Genomic DNA, 22,891 nt, shown 5'->3' on the forward strand with positions numbered 1-22,891 from the left:
GGCAAACTTTAAACAACACTTTTTATGGATATCTTTAAGAAATGGCTTTCTTCTTGCCACTCTTCCATAAAGGCCAGATTTGTGCAATATACGACTGATTGTTGTCCTATGGACAGAGTCTCCCACCTCAGCTGTAGATCTCTGCAGTTCATCCAGAGTGATCATGGGCCTCTTGGCTGCATCTCTGATCAGTCTTCTCCTTGTATGAGCTGAAAGTTTAGAGGGACGGCCAGGTCTTGGTAGATTTGCAGTGGTCTGATACTCCTTCCATTTCAATAGTATTGCTTGCACAGTGCTGCTTGGGATGTTTAAAGCTTGGGAAATCTTTTTGTATCCAAATCCGGCTTTAAACTTCTTCACAACAGTATCTCGGACCTGCCTGGTGTGTTCCTTGTTCTTCATGATGCTCTCTGCGCTTTTAACGGACCTCTGAGACTATCACAGTGCAGGTGCATTTATACGGAGACTTGATTACACACAGGTGGATTGTATTTATCATCATTAGTCATTTAGGTCAACATTGGATCATTCAGAGATCCTCACTGAACTTCTGGAGAGAGTTTGCTGCACTGAAAGTAAAGGGGCTGAATAATTTTGCACGCCCAATTTTTCAGTTTTTGATTTGTTAAAAAAGTTTGAAATATCCAATAAATGTCGTTCCACTTCATGATTGTGTCCCACTTGTTGTTGATTCTTCACAAAAAAATACAGTTTTATATCTTTATGTTTGAAGCCTGAAATGTGGCAAAAGGTCGCAAAGTTCAAGGGGGCCGAATACTTTCGCAAGGCACTGTAAGTTGGGACTGCTGTTTGGACAGCTCTATGTAGGCCCTGACAGTTTGTTGGCACCGTTTCTCACCGTTATAGTGCAATTAATGTATTGTTTAGTGCTGTGTTGTGTAGTGTAGTGGCTTTGCTGTCATGCATTTTTTGGTTTGCCACACCAAGATGTACATGCTAAAATCGACACTGGCGAGTACATTTACAAGACAAAGCTAGACTGGATGCCATGTATTCTCCCAGCTCAGCTATAGTTTGAATAGGATCCTAGCATAGGTCTCCATGTTCTTTATGACGCGTTCAAAACATGTCTGACACTCGGAAATTGTAGTTTCCGAGGGTAAAAAAATCTATTTGAATGGCCCTCCAACTCTTAATAACAAATCGGAAACTCGGGTAAGATCTGAGTACTCCCACTTCTCCGACATGTTGAACTCTGATATCACCTACCAAGGAAATTACCGTTGATGACAAAATGTTTTCGGCAGTTAATTATAAACAACAAAATGTTATTCATCAAAAACAGCCTATTTACATAAATATGTTTTAGAACATTATAATTTGTTTGTTTGCGAGCATGTTAGCCGTAATTCTCGTTTATGGTTGAAGTAACTAGTCAGATGTTAGTCAATTGTCATTCTCTCTGAATTCAAATCATATGAATGCAAACAACTTGTTGCTCTGAATTTAGAAGTTGTATTTCCGAACACATGGCATAAATGTAGCATTAGTTCTCAGTGATATACAGTACTCATGGGGTCAAAGGTGAAAGAATATGTTCAGTAGGTGACCCATACCTTCCCACAGGCTGCAGTCGAGTCACGACAGCCCTTATGGACACTCAGAGAGCAGTCTAGGGAGGAAGTGACATTTTATGACTTTCACTCAGTATGTTAATTGTCACAGTAATCAGATACTAGTGCTCAGCAGAGCCAATTGTGCACAGAGTTTGAACAAACTATCCTCCATGTTAGCATTAAAGATTTTATAAATACATTCTAATTAGCAATCTTAAGGGATTGGAATTGCTATCAAATTGCCTTGTTATTAGACATGGCCAAAGACCTGAGCAATAGTCCCCTACAGGGAATAGAGAGCGACAAAAAGTACAGTACTCACTGGTACACTGCAGAAACTCTTTCCCAGGGACAGGCTTGTCACAGGCCACATATACAGACAGCCCAGAGGGTCCTGAGGGAGAGACTGGCACAAACTGGTGTACGTTAGTTGCTCCTGTCTTCTCCTTTCCAGTCTTCTCTTTTCCCTCCTTCACCTGCAGTGCAGAAAGCCCCAGAGAAGCCAAAGCCATGGGTGGGGGGGTGTTTTATTTGATGTACCAGTGAGGAAGAGAGAGCTTGAGAGAGTGATTAAGGCACAGTCAGATGTTGCTATTACCTGCTACTGTTGTGTAGACAGTGACATATTCTATTGCACAGTAATATGTAGAGTTGAAGTCGGAAGTTTAAATACACTTAGGTTGGAGTCATTAAAATTCCTTTTTCAACCACTCCAGGAATTTCATATGAATAAACTCTAATTTTGGCAAGTCGGTTAGGACATCTACTTTGTGCATGACACAAGTCATTTTTCCATCAATTGTTTACAGACAGATTATTTCACTTAATTAAGTGTGTGTTCTCTGGTGTACAATAAGATGGTTAGATGTCGTAAAAGTCTTTCCACAGTCCTCACAGCTAAAAGGTTTATTTCCTGTGTGTGTTCTCTGGTGTGATACCAGGATGCCTGACTGTATCACAATTTCAGTGGGTCAGAAGATGACATACACTAAGTTGACTGTGCCTTTAAACAGCTTGGAAAATTCCAGAAGATGATGTCATGGCTTTAGAAGCTTCTGATAGGCTAATTTACATTATTTCAGTCAATTGGAGATGTACCTGTGGATGTACTTCAAGGCCTACCTTCAAACTCAGTGCCTCTTTGCTTGGCATCATGTTAAAATCAAAATAAATCAGCCATGACCTCAGAAAAATAATTGTAGACCTCCACAAGTCTGGTTCATCCTTGGGAGCAATTTCCAAACACCTGAAGGTACCACGTTCATCTGTACAAACAATAGTACGCAAGTATAAACACCATGGGACTACACAGCTGTCATACCACTCAGGAAGGAGACGTGTTCTGTCTCCTAGAGATGAACGTACTTGGGTGCGGAAAGTGCAAATCAATCCAAGAACAACAGCAAAGGACCTTGTGGAGATGCTGAGATGCTGGAGGAAACAGGTACAAAGGTATCTATATCCAAAGTAAAACAAGTCCTATATCGACATAACCTGAAAGGCCACTCAGCAAGGAGGAAGCCACTGCTCCAAAACCGCCATAAAAAAGCCAGACTACGGTTTGCAGCTGCACATGGGGATCTTACTTTTTGGAGAAATGTTCTCTGGTCTGATTAAACAAAAAAAGAACTGTTTGGCGACAAAGATCATTGTTATGTTTGGAGGAAAAAGGGGGAGGCTTGCAAGCCCAAGAACACCATCCCAACCGTGAAGCACGGAGGCGGCAGCATCATGTTGTGGGGGTGCTTTGCTGCAGGAGGGACAGGTGGCTTCATGAGAAGGGAAAATTATGTGGATATAGTGAAGCAACATCTCATTACATCACTCAGGAAGTTAAAGCTTGGTTGCAAATAGGTCTTCCAAATGAACAATGACCCCATGCATTCTTCCAAAGTTGTGGCAAAATGTTTTAAGGACAACAAAGTCAAGGTATTGGAGTGGCCATCACAAAGACCTGACCTCAGTCCCATAGAACATTTGTGGGTAGAACTGAAAAAGTTTGTGCGAGGAAGGAGCAAGGAGACCTACAAACCTGACTCAGTTACACCAGCTCTGCCAAAATTCACCCAACTTATTGTTGGAAGCTTGTGCAAGGCTACCCGGAATGTTTGCCCCAAGTGAAACAATTTAAAGGCAATGCTACCAAATACTAATTGAGTGTATGTAAACTTCTGACCAACTGGGAATGTGATGAAAGAAATAAAAGCTGAAATATATCATGCTCTACTATTGTTCTGATATTTCACATTCTTAAAATAAAGTGGAGATCCTAACTGACCTAAAACAGGGAATATTTACTTGGATTAAATGTTAGGAATTGTGAAAAACTGAGTTTAATTGTATTTGGCCAAAGTGTATGTAAACTTCCGACTTCAACTGTATGTATAGCTAAGTTATTGTTTGTCATTGTATTCCTCGTGTTATTATTTTTCTATTTTCTTTCCCATAGTTTCTCTCTGCATTGTCGTAAGGGCCCTTAAGTACGCATTTCACTGTTAGTCTACACCTGTTGTTCAGGAAGCATGTGACAAATAAAAGTTTATTGGATTTTTGTGTTCTTTTCAGTGCACATGGGTATATTACTGATTGAGTATAATGGGATGTGTTTTGGATCCCAGTCCTGCGCTGGGGGTCTGTAGATTATTTTAGAGGATGTTTTCATTGTGTCCTGTTGCTAAAATGTATAGAAAGGGAATTTTCCCTTCCCCGAGCAAAGGCACCATTCCCAAACAATGGCTCCCAGCGGAATAGTAATCCTGACAGAGGTGTTTAAAGGTTTGTGTGGGAGAGTCCAACAGGTCCACTAGCATGTCTGGTGTGGATTATCTTAAACTTTTAACCCAATAACTGGATTTTTCTGTAGTACTACAGTATATTTTGTTGTAACTTGGAGAATAACCAACAGAGTGTTTGTTGTCTATCTCACTTGGGTGTACGTAGGTTGAATTTGCCCCTAGATGCTGATCTTGGGTCATTCTTGCATTTCTGCTATTTATGGTTAAGGTTGGGGGAGGGGAAGATGATTCTAGATCTGTACCTAGGGGAAACTTCACCCCGGAGCGCTCACCTTGATCTTGTTACGTGGGCTGGACATCCTGCTCTTCAGGAAGCTGAAGGTTCTGCTGACTTTGTATTTCTCTGACTCAACTTTGGAGGGAATTATGTATTTATCCCACTCCTCGTTCTCAATCCTGTTTTTAGGAAAGGAATTTCAGTATGACATTCCATAGTACAGTAAAGCTAGGTTTTAGCCTGGGATACAGTCTGTTTCTGGCTTGACAGTGAGCCATGGAGTTGGCAAGAGCACACACAGATCTGGGACCAGGCTAGCTAGGTTTATCTCATTAATCTAGACCAGGAGTGGTCAACTCAAACACCTTAACACGAGTAAAACTATTCAGGGTGTAGAGATTGAAGACCATGATAAATTGATTGGCCTCCAGGATTGGCCACCCCTGGTCAAAAAGACCAGCACTCTTAGTAACATACTTGGAACGTTTGGAATAGCCCAACAATTTAAATTATGCATCGATGCTATTCAAGGCATGACCTTGACACATAATGTCAGCTATTCATAACACTACTAGTAGGTAGAGTAGACATTCCAGGTGATAGGTAGTCTGTTAGAGGCAGGAGGACAGTTAGAGTACATGCAATGCAATAAACAGTTTTTCCATGTCAAAGCAGAACTGAGCCATACTGATAACATCTGGTGTAACAGACTTCAAAGAAAAGGGCTGCCTCCCAAATTGCACCCTATTCCATATATAGTGCCTTACTTTTAGACAAAAGCCCGTTGGGATCTGGTCATTAAGTTGACTGAGAATGTGTTCTCAGTCAATTTACCTGGTAAAATAAGGGTAAAATGAAAATTAAATTAAAGTAGGGCACTACATAGGGAATAGGGTGCCATTTGAGATTCCTTAACTATCCTGCCATTGGCTAGAAGCATAGTTGACATCAGGTAGGAGCTCCACTTGTCTTCAGATGGACAAAGTAGCGATGAAGGGTTACTCCTCTCCCCTGTAACTAATGAGTTCTCAGTCAATTTACCTGGTAAAATAAGGTAAAATAAATGAATATATAGATATAAAAAAAACTTTAGGATAGGGTTAAGACAAGTGTATCGTGGCTGGTTAAGAAGCTGCGGTATGGTTCAGTTTTGTAAAGAGGTAGGTGTCGTATTGAGTTGTTATTAGATTAGTTTAAAAAAAATTAGATTGGGTGAACAAGACAGAGTAGGGTGAAGTTGCCACTAGACACTGCTCATAGGTCAGTTTTGCCTTTCCCCCACTAATGGTTAAGGTTAAGATTGGCTGAGGGTAATCTGATCCTAGATCTGTAACCAGTGGAAACTTCACCCTGGAGCATACCAGGCTTAGTCCAAGAAAATGGTGGCCAGGGTTAATGGGTTATTATAGGTGGGTCTTGCGCTACTCATGCGTGGAATGGGAGCCAGATTAGTGAAATGGGACATACTCTTTGAGGAACTCCGAGAGGGTGAGGTGCTGGAGTGATGATGACGAGCTGCCTTCGTCCTCAGCAGACTGGACCCTCTTACGGAAACCCACATCCCTATGGTGAAACACACTGAATGACTGAGTTCTGGTGGTCACTGCTTACCAGGTCTGTCTTGAACCCTTTTCAACAGATCTTGAGGCTACTGCACAGGCCTCATGGCCTGGTGGTCTAAACACATGTATGCTAGGGTTGAATATTTTCCAGGTATTTTACAAATGTTCCATCCTAAGAATAAATCACCTTTCCCGGTATTTCCAGCCAAAACCATAACTGTCATTCTGAAGCATATTGCATTTAAATATGTCTGGATTTGATTAGAGCATTGGTCACCAACCTTTTCTGAGTCATGATCACTGAGCACCGCTCAGATTTTTTAAACATGACTTAAAAAACATAAACCTATGCAATATTAATCTACTAAAAACAGTTCTATAGCAATAAGGATTGTGTGTCACGTTCGTCATAATAACTGGACCAAAGTGCAGCGTGATCTGGGTTCCACATCTTTATTGCTATGTGAACCTCAAAGCAAAACGAAACAATAAACAAACAAAACGTGAAGCTACAAATATGCTCACAGGCAACTATACATAGTCAAGATCCCACAAAGCACAAAAGGAGAAATGGCTGCCTAAATATGATCCCCCAATCAGAGACAAGGATAAACATCTGCCTCTGATTGGGAATCATACCAGGCCAGCATAGATATATAATCACCTAGATGTCCCACCTTAGTCACACCCCAACCTAACCAACATATAGAATAACAGACTCTCTATGGTCAGGGCGTGACATTGTGCAGTTGTCTATAAGCCCAATACATTATCACTACATATTGGCTATGATTGAACTGCCCTGCCAATGTTGTTCTCAGACCGTTTTTAAATTATATTTCAAAATGTTAAGTATATGATCACACTGGTATGAATAATTTGTTGTATTACTTGTGAGGCACAGCTGAGTGAGCGTAATAATTTGCTTTTTTTTTTTTTTTACTGGACAGATGGCCTGCATCTGATGGGAGGGAGGGAGAGCGCAGCAGTGAGGCTGCCTCTCACCCGACTCACCGTCCCTCCTCTCTCCCTTCCTCCTCATCTCAGAAAAGGGGACACAGTCTTCCAGCTGATGGTGAAACTCAAGTCGCATTGCATTATTTCTGCCTCATGCACCAATTCATGTTGTTACTCGTATGACCAGAGAAAGTGAAATATTCCTTGATGTGAAAAAATACACAAGGTGTTAATAATAACAACCCAAGCTTATTGAAACACTTTGCTCTACTCATTCATTGCAGCTGCAGAGCTGGTTGTAGCCTTAGTGAAAGTAGGGAGAACGTGCATTTTATGGCTTATAAAAGTCATGAACAAATTATTGACAGTGCTAAATAACAACTTAAACATGAACATATAAAAACAGCATATTTTTTGCTATATTAATTGAGTCTCTCTCTAGTCATGGTTTTAAATGTTTTTAAATCCTACAGTATCAAATTTGCTATTCTTTTTACAGCCCATGGCGCAAGGAAACTGTGGAGAAACAGTGATCTTCGCTATCTGAATGACCAGCGTAGGCCTATAGGTGCACTTGATTTGCTCTCTGGGCCTGCCAGGTATAACACAGATAGAATAATGAGACAGACATTTCACTAGAAATATGGTGATTAGTGGAAGCCCGGTGGCCGGCACTGGGAGAAGATGGATTTTGGCTGACATTCTTCAAATTTTCTCATCAATGAAACATTCGATCTCCATACAGTTTTCTGTTTCCAAAACTATAATATGTACAAAACAGAGTGGACTGCATTGTAGACTTTACCTTTTCCAAAGTTTCAAAAAATAGTTTTTAGTTATTGCACACACACTCTTTACAGAGTAGTCCTTCCCTATCGAAAATATGCAAATAAATGTTAGTATGCGCCAATAGGATCTCACTAGCTCGTGCTTGGCTCTGCCCACCTTGTTCTGCCCACTATGATTCCTTTGCTCTCATTGGAAACGACAGGCTCTGTTCTATCTTGGGATAGTTAAACAAATATTTTGTTCTACCTTCAGACACATGAAATGGTTTAAAATGGGAACACTTTACCTTCTCGGCGCTAGGGCTGCTGAATCAAGTGCACCTACTGCCAACAGCGCAAAAAATAATCATTAGGAACGCAAGGCTTTATCGTTGTTGTTTTTTACAGAAATGTTTGGTGATCAACTTTGAATGCCTTGTAGATCGAGCCACCAAAACAATAGTCACATATTGCCATACCCCTTAATCCTGGTTGATGTGTCAACAATCATCTGCAGGTTAATAGCAGTCTGCAGTTCACACAGTAAGTAGGCTAATGGGAAGACAGGCAGCCTACTAAAGTAGATTGACCTAGTTAGCAAAAAAAACAGTACTAGACAATAACAGATGAAGACAAAATGTATACGTATCACTCCTGGATATATCAGGAGTCGTCAAGCTATAGAATGAAGCACACTGAGATGGAGATTGAGGAAAAGAGGTGAAACCACTCCACCTCCAATACAGCCACGGATGACCAAAACTGATTACACACCTGGATTGTGCAACATTTACCCATTATTATTTTCGAAATTCTTCAAGCTCTGTCAAATTGGTTGTTTAACATTGCTAGACAACCATTTGCAGATCTTGCCATAGATTTCCAAGAAGATTTAAGTCAAAACTGTAACTTGCCCACTCAAGAACATTCACTGTCTTCTTGGTAAGCAACCCCAGTTATTGTCTTGCTGAAAGGGGAATTAATCTCCCTGTGTCTGGTGGAAAGCAAACAAAACCATTCCATATATTTTAAATCCTGAAGAACTCCCCTGTCCTTAACGATTACAAGCATACCCATAATATGATGCAGCCACCACTATCCTTGAAAATATGTGGAGTGGTACTCAGTAAAGTGTTGTATTGGATTTACCCCAAACATAACACTTTGTATTCAGGACAAAAAGTGAATTGCTTTGCTACATTTTTTGCAGCATTACTTTAGTGCAGAGTTTATGAAACTCGGTCCTCGGGACCCCAAGGGAAGTACATTTTGGTAATTGCCCTTACACTACACAACTTCAAATAATCAAATAATCATCAGCTTTGTAGTGTTAGGGCAAAAACCATAACGTTGCTTTAGTGGCTAATTTCAATCAGAATGCATGTTTTGGAAAACATTTATTCTGTACAGGCTTTCTTCTTTTCACTGTCAATAGGTTAGTATTGTGGAGTAACAACAATGTTATCGCCAATCACAGCCATTAAACGTTGTTTTAGAGTCACCAGTTGTGAGGACAGACGCTGGGAGACAAGAAGCAAGTACAGGGAGTGAATAAATAAATAACTGACATGAAACAAAACAAGGACAGCGTCTGGACATTAATGTTGACACAGGGATGAAACTGTGGAACAGACAGATATAGGGGAGGCAATCAATAGGTGATAGAGTACAGGTGAGTCCAATGAAGAGCTCATGCGCGTAACGATGGTGACACGCGTGCGTAATGACGGGCTGCCTGGCACCCTCGAGCGCCAGAGAGGGGGAGTGGGAGCAGACATGACAGTCCCCCCCCTAGGAGCGGCACCCGGCATCCCACCTGGGCGAGCCTGGCAGGCCTGCCGAGGCGTGGGAGCCTGACGAGCCGGCTGAGGTATGACTTGGGATGGGAGCCTGCTGAACCAACCGAGGTAAGAAAACCTCTCGAGCCAGCCAAGGCATGGAAGTCTGACGAGCCAGCTGAGGCTCCCCCAGATTCCTTCGGCAGGGCACCCGGACCCAACGTCACCAACAAAAAAACTCCCTGATGCTTCCAATTATGTGGTGTCAGCATTCTGTAGGGACAGATGCTGGTAGACGAGAAGCAAGTACAGGGAGTGAACATGTAATATATAACCGACATGAAACAAAACAAGGACAGCGTCTGGACAAAGGGAACAAAAAAAAACAACATTCATGCTGACACGGGGATGAAACTGAGGAATAGACAGATATAGGGGAGGCAATCAATAAGTGATGGAATCCAGATGAGTCCAATGAAGCGCTGATATGCGTAACAATGGTGACATGTGTGTAATGATGGGCCGTAATGAATACCCATCCACGACCCATTTTCAATGCCCTGGCTGAGGGAAGGAAGTTCTCACCCAAGATTTGACGGTACATGGCCCCATCCATCGTCCCTTTGATGCGGTGAAGTTGTCCTGTCCCCTTAGCAGAAAAACACCCTCAAAGCATAATGTTTCCACCTCCATGTTTGACGGTGGGGGTGGTGTTCTTGGGGTCATAAGGCAGCATTCCCCCTCCTCCAAACGCGGCGAGTTGAGTTGATGCCAAATTCTGGTCTCATCTGACCACAACACTTTCACCCAGTTGTCCTCTGAATCATTCAGATGTTCATTGGAAAACTTCAGACGGGCATGTATATGTGCTTTCTTGAGCAGGGGGACCTTGCGGGCGCTGCAGGATTTCAGTCCTTCACGGTGTAGTTTGTTACCAATTGTTTTACTGTTGACTATGTTTCCAACTGTCTTGAGATCATTGACAAGATCCTCCCGTGTAGTTCTAGGCTGATTCCTCACCATTCTCATGATCATTGCAACTCCACGAGGTGAGATCTTGCATGGAGCCCCAGGCCGAGGGAGATTTACAGTTCTTTTGTGTTTCTTCCATTTGCGAATAATCGCACCAACTGTTGTCACCTTCTCACCAAGCTGCTTGGCGATGGTCTTGTAGCCCATTCCAGCCTTGTGTAGGTCTACAATCTTGTCCCTGACATCCTTGGAGAGCTCTTTGGTCTTGGCCATGGTGGAGAGTTTGGAATCTGATTGATTGATTGCTTCTGTGGACAGGTGTCTTTTTTACAGGTAACAAACTGAGATTTGGAGCACTCCCTTTAAGAGTGTGCTCCTAATCTCAGCTCGTTACCTGTATAAAAGACACCTTGGAGCCAGAATTCTTTCTGATTGAGAGGGGGTCAAATACTTATTTCCCTCATTTAAATGGAAATCAATTTATAACATTTTTGACATGCGTTTTTCTGGATTGTTTTTGTTGTTATTCTGTCTCTCACTGTTCAAATAAACTTACCATTAAAATTATAGACTGATCATTTCTTTGTCAGTTTCTTTTTCCCTCACTGTATATACAAATACTAATCAGTGGGAATAGGGGACAGGTGTGCGTGATGAAAGTTCCAGAGGGATCCGTGACATTTCATTTTCAAAAATAAACATAATTCCACTTTTATATAATGGGGTATTGACCCAAAAATCTATATTCAATCCATTTTAAATTCAGACTTCAATACAACAAAATGTGGAAAAAGTCAAGGGGTAGGAAGCATAAACGTAACCACATGTAACAGATAGATTTGCATTAGTGTATGCATCAAAGGTCCCCATTCAAAGTTACACCTCACTTTACTATTTTTCGAGTTATTACATAAAGCCAATCAGAATTCTGAAGAATGCCAACGTCATGTCGGAAAATGTTTTTCTGGGGTGTGATGTAATATAGAGGACCCGGCAAGCCAGCCTATTCCCTATAATATAAACTCCAACAAAAATACAGTAATTTACAATGTGTAACTTAAAATTAAACTAAATTGTATGACTACTGGTTTCAATTACATTTTCCGCTAACTTACAAGCAACTACTTTATGACTTTATTGTTACAAATCAACTTGCAAGGTTGCTAGCCAACTAGCCTGCTAACGTTTGCCCTACCAGCCTAGAGCCCAACTACTGCAGACCACACAACACAACACAACTAAAACATAACCACAGATCAAAAACAAAGAGAGAGCAGAGACATACAGATTTAAGGCTAGGGCCAATTCAATGACAACACTTTTAATAGAGCGCAGGCTGAGTTATCAATCAAAGTGAGGGGCTCACGAGTGCTTCACCAGGCCTAGGGAGAGTCAGGGAAATCCGTTACCTAGCTATATAGTGAGAAAAATAGATTGATTCCAGATAGGGATGTGACGATACGAGTATCACAATATTTGTTCCATGGCAAAAATGAAAACATGAAGCAGACAAAACTTGTTCGCCCTGAAAAGAACTGCTGTATGTAAAATATTGTGTGCTACAGCTAGGAAAATAAATAAATGCGATTTTGGATGACAACATAATGATGTTTGTTTCCAACATTAGGGCTGTTTTCTTAGTAAAGTTAAATCCGCTTTGTCTCAGTCAGCTAGCATGCAGCACTAAGCCAAGGTGGAAAATGTTACAAAACTACCGTAGCCTTTTTCACAGAGAACAATGGCGAAAAATACAAATAAATAAAAGGAGAACCGATGAGGACTCCTAGTACAATTAGAGCAAGCAGATATGATTTTCTACTTCGTTTTGAGCCCAAGGCAAAAAGGCACCAGAGCGGGTTCCCACAAGATAATACAGAGCATGAGGTGTGAAGAGCATGAGGTGTGGCTAACATTAGATAGCTTGAGTTAGCTACTGAGCAAGGATATGAAGTCAGTAACCCAGAGTTGATCCTCCACATGATGTTGAGAAATAGCGCATTGTGGGTATTTTAGAAGATATACGGAAATAAGTTAATAAATATGTAATAACCCAAAAACATTATGTTTGTACTTATAAGTAACCAGATTGTGACTACAACTTACTAAGTATAAGTTACTAAGTCTTTGACCACACACTGGTGAGGTAAAACTAGAAATGCTTCCTACCCTTTAAAGCAACAATATTTGGGTGATAGGGTGTTTTAACTTTGCAGCTGCAGTTCCCTTCACAATTATTATTATTTTTAAATGTAAATGGCATGTTATAGAAGGGTCTAGACACCTTTATTATGATTCACTTCCTCATCCAACATGAACAAAGGCATGAAAAACACCCTAATATAACGCCCTTTTAGAAATTACAAAGCACTCAGTATAGTGATGGAGTTCCTTAGATGTTGTGCTTGTTTCATTCCGAACTATATCTGCAATGTTTTATTCCATTTTGTGCGACTCGAGCCATTTCCCATATACAGCTGTGCAGGCCGGGTGTGTCCGTATACAACATCTAAAGACCTGCATCACTATACTGAGGGTTTTGCCATTTCTAAAATTATGTATTTTAGTGTTTTTGGAGCCTTTGTTCATGGTTTTTCAAGATATTCAATGCATTTATATGGGCTACAGCAATAAAGGCCTAATTCAAAATCAAATGGCTAAATTATCCATTTTATGACCATCTTAAAAAATTCCATAACTTACTGTACCTTAGTACATAAAATGAATAAAATAGTTTTCCCCCTCATCAATCTACACACAATACCCCAAAATTACAGAGCAAAAACAGGTTTTTAGAAATTTTTGCAAATGTACACTATTATTCAAAAGTTCGGGGTCACTTAGAAATGTCCTTGTTTTTGAAAGAAAAGCACATTTTTTTGTTCTTTAAAATAACATCAAAATTGATCAGAAATACAGTGTAGACATTGTTCATGTGTAAATGACTATTGTAGCTGGAAACAGCAGATTTTCTATGGAATATCTACATAGGCGTACAGAGGCCCATTATCAGCAACCATCACTCCTGTGTTCCAATGGCACGTTGTGTTAGCTAATCCAAGATTATCGTTTTAAAAGGCTAATTGACCACAAGAAAACCCATTAGCAATCATGTTAGCACACCCGAAAACAAGCTATAAAACTGTCCTTCTTTAGACTAGTTGAGTATCTGGAGCATCAGCATTTGTGAGTTCGATTACAGGTTCAAAATGGCCAGATACAAAGTACTGGGGCATGGGATCTATTGGGCAGTAAGCAAATTGAAGTGGGTTTCGGGTGGCAGGTAAGGTAGAGGTTATATGATCCTTGACTAGTCTCTCAAAGCACTTCGTGATGACAGTGGTGGGTGCTACGGGGCGATAGTCATTAAGTTCAGTTACCTTTGCCTTCTTGGCTACAGGAACAATGGTGGCCATCTTGAAGCATGTGGGGACAGCAGACTGGGTTAGGGAGAGATTAAACATGCAAGTAAACACACCAGCCAGCTGGTCTGTGCATGCTCTGAGAACGCGGCTTGGGATGCTGTCTGGGTCGGCAGCCTTGCGAGGGTTAACACGTTTAAATGTTTTACTCACGTCAGCCACAGACAAGGAGAGCCCACAGTCCTTGGTAGCGGGCCGCGTCGGTGGCACTGTGTTATCCTCAAACCGTGTGAAGAATGTGTTTAGCCTGTCCGGAAACAAGACGTTGTTCTTGGCGACGTGACTGGTTTTCCTTTTGTAGTCCATGATTGTCTGTAGTCCCTGCCACATACGTCTTTTGTCTGAGCCGTTGAATTGCGACTCCACTTAATCTCTATACTGACGTTTAGCTTGTTTGATTACCTTGCGGAGTGAATAACTACACTGTTTATACACTGCCATATTCCACGTCACCTTGCCATGGTTAAATGCGGTGAATGCTACCATCTATTCACGGTTTCTGGTTAGGGTAGGTTTTGATAGTCACAGTGGGTACTACATCTCCTATATACTTCCTTATAACCTCAGTCACCGTCTCCGTGTACGCGGCTACATTATTTTCGCAAGCTACCCGGAACATATCCCAGTGCACATGATCAAAACAATCCTGAAGTATGGATTCCGATTGGTCAGACCAGCTTTGAATAGTTCTTAGCACGGGTACTTCGTGTTTGAGTTTCTGCCTATAGGAAGCGAGGAGCAAGATGGAGTCGTGGTCAGATTTGCCGAAAGGAGGGCGGGGAGGGCCTTGTAAGCATTCCGGAAGTATGAATAGCAATGGTCGAGAGTCTTAGCAGCGCAAGTAGTACAGTCGGTATATTGATAGACTTCGGGCAGCCTAGTACTCAAATTAGCTTTGTTACAATCTCCAGCATAATAAATGCAGCCTCTGGATATGTGGTTTCCAGTTTGCATAAAGTCCAGTGTAGTTCTTTGAGGGCCGTCGTGGTATCGGCTTGAGGGGGGATGGAAATGGCCGTGGAAATGACGGTGGAGAATTCTCTTGGGAGATAATATGGTCGGCATTTGATTGTAAGGTATTCGAGGTCGGGTGAACAAAAGGACTTGAGTTCCTGTATGTTCCTAGAATTACACCATGAGTCGCTAATCATGAAACACACCTCTCCGCCCTTCTGCTTCCTGAAGAGATATTTATTCCTGTCTGAGCGATGTACTTAGAATCCTGCCGGCTTTACCAACTCCGACAGAGTATCCCGAGAGAGCCATGTTTCCGTGAAACAAAGTATATTAAATGCCCCGATGTCTCTCTGGAAAGAAATCCTTTCTCTCAACTCATCTACTTTGTTATCCAAAGACTGAACATTATTGAGTAATATACTCGGAAACGGTGGGTGGTGTGTGCGCATCCTAAGTCGAACCAGCAGGCCACCTCAAGTGACTCTCCTCCGCCTGCAATATTTTGGGTCGGCCTCTGGAATAAGTTAAATTGCTCTGGGGAGAGTGAACTAAGGATCTGCTCCAGGGAACGTCGTATTCCTGGTCGTAATGCTGGTAGTTCTGGTGTGTTACCGCTGCTCTAATATCCAAGAGTTCTTCCCGGCTGTATGTAATAACACAAAACATTTTCTGAGCTAATAATGTAAAAATAGTACACAAAAAAAACAAAATACTGCAAAGTTTCCTTAGAGCTAGTCATGATGTTGCCATCTCTGTAGGCGCCATCCCTTTTACTGAGCTGCGTAAAGACAGAATGACAGGGGTGAGACAATTAATTATAATTTGTCTTACTGTTCTTTTGTTGTTTGCAGGTGCTCTATCCTTCTGACCCTATGCAGCCAGGTCCCATCTACTTTTTAACTCCTCGCAAGTGCGTCTTGTTTGTTTTCTGCTGGGAAGGAATACCACAACAAGTCAACTACTTGATTTATGAAGGCACGTCATGGTGCTGTGAAGGACAGCACTGTCACAGGGATCCACATCCCATAGCTGGTTGGATTGGAGGATGATACGGTGCTGGTGGAAAGCTATGGCTGGCAACAACACCTGACTCAATACTTCAGGCCGCTGCCACAGATCAACCAGTACCAGCACTTCAGGTGAAAATAATTTTCATTGCATCGTATGAGGTTATTCTTCTTATATAAACTTGGGAGCTGAATTGATGTTGTGGAAGGTTGTAATGTCTTCAGATTTGTTGTTATTCCCTGTTTTACATCTTCGATTCTCTGGAACCTGGTGATGTTGTCGCCAAGGAGTGTTCGCACTCAGTCTGGACGAGGTTTCAGCTGCTGCGCAATGCTGACATTCTTCCTCCCATAGATGGTCAGCCTGTACAAGCACCACCTGGACTGGACACAGCTAGACAAACTTATCTTTTGAGAAGATCAGGGAGTTTTGCGCCAAAAAAAGCTATGGACATCACATGCCCTAAACCAAAGTCAAGGGCAGGACATTAACAGGCTCTGTTAATATAGATTCCCTTGTTCATGCGTGGTTCGGACGGACCAGTCATCAGCACCCTCTGCATTGCCTCTATTCAAATGAATCTCTCCTAACACACACGCCATACGTTGCTGCTACAATTTTTTTTTTATCCTGATGCTCAGTCACTTTACCCCTGATTTTATGAATGTAACTACCTCGTCTATCACTGATATTGTTATTGATATTGTTCTTGTACATACTGCATATTATTTTATTTATATTGACACCATCTATTTCATATATTGCTACTTTGTAAGTAACCATTTGGCTGAACAGTTTACACCTCCTGTAGAGACCAATCCACTTAGCAAGACTTGCATATTGGCAATAATATGGACATCATCCGTCTGTGTTAAAATGGAATACCATTTTAGAATTTCGATGTTGTAGAGACGGAGTAAGACTGTCTGTGTATTAACTGAGATAATGTATGTAGTTTAACTAGCTATACCATCATCCCATATGCTCTCTGTGCTGTTAGCAATGCATTAATGTTTCTTCAACGATGGCAATATATTAGGGAATGAGACCTCATATTTATGAGACGTTAGTGAGATGAACTGAGACGCAAGTATGAGTCATCATGAATGATTTAAAAAAAACGTACATGGAAAAGACTCTTTACAAACAATCTGATAACGTCACCAGATAAATAAAACATTATGGACAAGTAAATAATTACAAGTAAATCAACAACTATATCTGTTTCAAATGATGATGCATGTTGTAATTGTATTAGTATCACATTCAAAAAGTTGTGTATGAGTTCAGATGTTTAGGAAAGCCCTGTTTGTGGTGTCTGTGTGTGTGTTGTATTTGGGGTTATTTTGAGGTTGTAATCCGAGTTTATTCTGACCCGTGGGCCATGTAACAGGGAGTATGTCACATCCTGCCCAGCCAGTCACTGACCACAGGGCTAAACTAGAGAGGCAACTAAGACCGTGTTACACACACACAGGCACACGCACAAATGCGCATACACACACACACAAACAAGCACGCATGCATACACACACTAGAGAGGTGGGGCATTGCACCTAGGGCATTGGGGGCATTGCAACTAGAGAGGTGGGGCATTGCAGACTCTAAAATAAATACTGTAGAATGAAAGATTGTCCATACCTCTTCTCTCTGGGTGTCTCAGTCAAGTTGAAGTCTCTATGCTCTGGAAGGGTAACAAGGAATGACAGTAATGTGAGTAACAAGGAAAGTGAGACTCACCAGGAGTCCCCATCAACTAATAAACACCAGAAGCAGAGTTCATTTCTACGTCACAAATGGCACCCTATTTCCCATATAGTGCATTACTTTTGACCAGGGCAGATAATACTCTGGTCAAAAGTAGTGCACTACATAGGGAATATGGTGCCATTTGGATCACAAGCAATGATCAATTATAGCTAGGTCAGATTTGCTAAGACTGCAAATGTATGGTAAATGTTAATGTTTTTGGGATAATATTGCATCATATTCATCATATACAGTATACCTTCTTTCTTCACAGATGACATACTCACAGATGGAATACTTATTTTAAATTGGTGGGGGATCTACAAAGATAACATATCTAATTATATTAAGATGGTCACACCATGGATTATTATCTATTTGATTTAGAATTTTAGGACCCCAGTAGGAATTTAAAAAATATTGAATTTGGCCTTTACTACTACATCCCATAGAAATGTATTGAAGATCACATACATAAATGGCAAAACAGACAGTCAAAATATAAATCATAAGGAATAAGGTTTTGAAGTGTCTGTCCTACATCTAGGGGATATAAGAAGCTCAGGAAATATTTGTGTTTTGGACACATATTTAACCCCCTTTTTTGATGCTACAAACCTACAGTTGAAGTCGGAAGTTTAGCCAAATTTAATTAAACTCAGTTTTTCACATCCCTGACATTTAATCCTAGTAAAACTTCCCTGATTAATGTCAGTTATGATCACCACTTTATTTTAAGAATGTGACATGTCAGAATAATATTAGAGAGAATGATTTATTTAAGCTTTTATTCCTTTTATCACATTTCCAGTCAGTCAGAAGTTTACATACAGTCAATTAGTATTTGGTAGCATTGCCCTTACATTGTTTAACTTGGGTCAAATGTTTTGGGTAGCCTTGCACAAGCTTCCCACAATAAGTTGGGTGAATTTTGGCCCATTCCACCTGACAGAGCTGGTGTAACTGAGTCAGGTTTGTTTGTAGGCCTCCTTGCTCGCACACACTTTTTCAGTTCTCCCCACACATGTTTTATGGGACTGAGGTCAGGGCTTTGTGATGGCCACTCCAATACCTTGACTTTGTTGTCCTTAAACCGTTTTGCCACAACTTTGGAAGTATGCTTGGGGTCATTGTCCATTTGGAAGACCAATTTGCAACCAAGCTTTAACTTCCTGACTGATGTAATGAGATGTTGCGTTCATATATCCACATAGATGGCATCATGAGGCAGGAAAACTATTTTGTGAAGTGCACCAGTCCCTCCTGCAGCAAAGCACCCCCAGAACATGATGCTGCCACCCCTGTGCTTCACGGTTGGGATGGTGGTCTTCGGTTTGCAAGCCTCCACCTTTTCCTCCAAACATATCAATGGTCATTATGGCCAAACAGTTCTATTTTTGTTTCATCAGACCAGAGGACATTTCTCCAAAAAGTACGATCTTCGTCCCCATGTGCAGTTGCAAACCTTAGTCTGGCTTTTCCATGGCGGTTTTGGAGCAGTGGCTTCTTCCTTGCTGAGCGGCCTTTCAAGTTATGTCGATATAGGACTCGTTTTACTGTTGATATAGATACTTTTGTACCTGATTCCTCCAGAATCTTCACAAGGTTCTTTGCTGTTGTTCTGGGATTGATTTGCACTTTTTGCACCAAAGTACGTTCATCTCTAGGAAACAGAACGAGTCTCCTTCCTGAGTGGTATGAAGGCTGCATTGTCCCATGGTGTTTATACTTGCGTACTATTGTTTGTACAGATGAACGTGATACCTTCAGGCGTTTGGAAATTGCTCCCAAGGATGAATCAGACTTGTGGAGGTCTTGGGTGATTACTTTTCATTTTCCCAGGATGTCAAGCAAAGAGGCATTGAGTTTGAAGGTAGGCCTTGAAATACATCCACAGGTACACCTCCAATTGACTCAAATGACGTCAATTAGCCTATCAGACGCTTCTAAAGCCATGACATAATTTTCTTGAATTTTCCTAGCTGTTTAAAGGCACAGTCAACTTAGTGTATGTAAACCTCTGACCCACTGGAATTGTGATACAGTGAATTATAAGTGAAATAATCTGTCTGTAAACAATTGTTGGAAAAATTACTTGTGTCATGCACAAAGTAGATGTTCTAAACGACTTGCCAAAACTATAGTTTGTTAACAAGAAATTTGTGGAGTGGATTAAAAACGAGTTTTAATGACTCCAACCTAAGTGTATGTGAACTTCCGACTTCAACTGTACCTTCATACTTCCATAATGTTTTATTAACCGGTAGCTGGTTACCGTCAGACGAGTCCAGTGACACTTGTGGGGGTCGTAGAACAAAACGGAGAACACGATCGTGTTTGTGAGAATCTCATCTTTTTTAAGAGTTGACAGACATTTTTGTGATATTCGGGATGTCTCATGTTCTGAAACACCACTGTAGCTTGGCCACCTTCCACCGCAGATGCGGAAGGCCGACATAGGCGGATGCAGTGGATTTAGACCAGTCCATGCAAAAATATATATCTATAGCTTAATAAAGTGATGGATTTTGATGGGGATTTTTTTTATTTTGTTACTTAGATTGACACAAACATTGACAGTTTGAGTATGTCATCTGTGAAGAAAAAGGTCAACATTAGGGCTACAAATACAATCACACATCTGCCTATGTTAAACCTTGGCAGGCAAGTGTGTTGTGCACTTCCATTGACCTTGGCCCCTACGGCTCTGGTCAAAAGTAGTGCATTATATAGGGAACAGGGTGCCATTTGGGAGGTAACCTAGAACATTTATAAAGCCCCAGGCCCAGCAGACCCCTACAGAGAGAGAAGAAACACACACAGGAAAGAGCTGCTGAGGAAGAACAGATCACAGAAAGAGAGAACAGGAGGAGAAAAAGATAAGACAAACGGTAGCAATTCCAAAACATTTCCCCATGAGAGAAACAAAACAATCTCCCCATAAAGAACCACAACATTTCCACGAAAAAAAATCAAACCAACCCTCAAAGAGAATTTCTGTCAAGCCTCAAGGTACAAAACACATGTACTGCATCCCAAATGGCAACCTATTCCCTATATAGTAGAGTAGTTTAAACCAGTGCCCTATGCTAAATAGGAATAGGGTACCATTTGGGACAAGCCCATGTTCATTTCATATCCTGTTATCATTGTATTAGACTGGCCTCAAGTTAATGTAAGGTTTACAGTCCAAATAGGATTCTGACAGGACCATGCACTTTGTAACCATAGCTACACCCCCACCATAGCCTGGGTACCAGTCTAGTTCCTGTTTCAGACAGTTTGTCTTGATATGATAATGATGTAGACTGCTGAATGTAGAAGTCAGGCACCCAGGCTACATCACTGCAACAATAGTGACGATATGGTCAGCCCCATACATCAGCAAGCGCAACCATAGATTCATATAGCAGAACTCGGGGGACCGGTGTTTCTAAAAGGGCTGTTCAAGACTGTACTTACTAACTGGGTTGAGGAGAGAGTTTAGAGAGAGAGAGCCTGAAGAAGGGAGCAGCCACTGCTGCTGAATGCACAACCTACACAGGATAATGACACACGCTGGCTAACTGAGTAGGAGTTACACACACACACACACACACACACACACACACACACACACACACACACACACACACACACACACACACACACACACACACACACACACACACAGAGAGAGAGAGAGAGAGTTCACTGTGTTGACCACAGGTCCTGAAGAGCTACAGAGAGAACCCAGCTGCAACGTTATCCTAAACAGGCTTCTGTCTGACAAATGGCGGATGGCCCTGGGAAGAGAGAAGTCAGGGGTCAGGGGTTTAAGGTGACTGACCTTCTGTCAGGTCAGAGATCGCTGCATCTCGGTTGAACAGGGGGCGTGAAAGCTGGTTCTTGGGGGAGGAGTAGGAGTAAGAGCGAAGACGAAGCTGTGGGTCTGACTGATCCTGAGCGAAACACACAAGAACCATAGATTATTAGGGAAGGGAGTATCACTAAAATGAGAGAAAGTAAGTGATGCTTTCAGCCACATTTAACCAGTAACCGAATGTGGGGACAACTATAACAGCACAACACAATCACACGTCTGTCTATGTGGAACCTTGGCAGGTGAGTGTGTGCAGTCTGAGTGTATATCTGTGAAGTAACTTGGCAGGTGTGTACGTGGAGTCGGGGTGTATGTGTGTGAAATACCTTGGAAGGTGTGTGTGAATTGTTAGAGTGTGTAGGGTTGAAGTGCAACGAGTTGTCAAAGGAGTCCCTCTCGTCCCCAGAGCTAGTATGCAGGTCGGAGCGTTGCCAGGGAGATGAGAATTTGGGGAGTGAGGGGGGAGACTGGCACAGGGTGTCCTCCTCCCAACTGTCACACTCTACTGGTTCCAGACTGGAACTGAGAGAGAAAGAATATAAATATAAATATATATATATATATATATATATATATATATATATATAAATATATATATATATATATATATATATATATATATATATATATATATATATATATATATATATATACACAGTGCCTTGCGAAAGTATTCGGCCCCCTTGAACTTTGCGACCTTTTGCCACATTTCAGGCTTCAAACATAAAGATATAAAACTGTATTTTTTTGTGAAGAATCAACAACAAATGGGACACAATCATGAAGTGGAATGACATTTATTGGATATTTCAAACTTTTTTAATAAATCAAAAACTGAAAAATTGGGCGTGCAAAATTATTCAGCCCCTTTACTTTCAGTGCAGCAAACTCTCTCCAGAGGTTCAGTGAGGATCTCTGAATGATCCAATGTTGACCTAAATGACTAATGATGATAAATACAATCCACCTGTGTGTAATCAAGTCTCCGTATAAATGCACCTGCACTGTGATCTCAGAGGTCCGTTAAAAGCGCAGAGAGCATCATGAAGAACAAGGAACACACCAGGCAGGTCCGAGATACTGTTGTGAAGAAGTTTAAAGCCGGATTTGGATACAAAAAGATTTCCCAAGCTTTAAACATCCCAAGGAGCACTGTGCAGGCGATAATATTGAAATGGAAGGAGTATCAGACCACTGCAAATCTACCAAGACCTGGCCGTCCCTCTAAACTTTCAGCTCATACAAGGAGAAGACTGATCAGAGATGCAGCC

General features: G+C 41.4%; 1 protein-coding gene across 1 annotated transcript in view; it reads right to left on the reverse strand.

Moving 5' to 3' along the window:
- LOC139411274 (rho guanine nucleotide exchange factor 28-like) overlaps window positions 1–22,891 on the reverse strand; it is a 75,711-nt gene that overhangs the window by 22,487 nt on the left and 30,333 nt on the right. Inside the window, exons 4-10 of the mRNA XM_071157341.1 lie at window positions 21,947–22,142; window positions 21,588–21,699; window positions 17,651–17,693; window positions 6,057–6,152; window positions 4,645–4,768; window positions 1,900–2,053; window positions 1,578–1,633 (exon numbers count right to left, since the gene is read on the reverse strand). Coding sequence (XP_071013442.1) covers window positions 1,578–1,633; window positions 1,900–2,053; window positions 4,645–4,768; window positions 6,057–6,152; window positions 17,651–17,693; window positions 21,588–21,699; window positions 21,947–22,142 — 781 coding nt within the window. The remainder of the gene's footprint in view (window positions 1–1,577; window positions 1,634–1,899; window positions 2,054–4,644; window positions 4,769–6,056; window positions 6,153–17,650; window positions 17,694–21,587; window positions 21,700–21,946; window positions 22,143–22,891) is intronic.

Source organism: Oncorhynchus clarkii, chromosome 6, assembly GCF_045791955.1.
Source record: "Oncorhynchus clarkii lewisi isolate Uvic-CL-2024 chromosome 6, UVic_Ocla_1.0, whole genome shotgun sequence".
Classification (NCBI taxonomy): domain Eukaryota; kingdom Metazoa; phylum Chordata; class Actinopteri; order Salmoniformes; family Salmonidae; genus Oncorhynchus; species Oncorhynchus clarkii.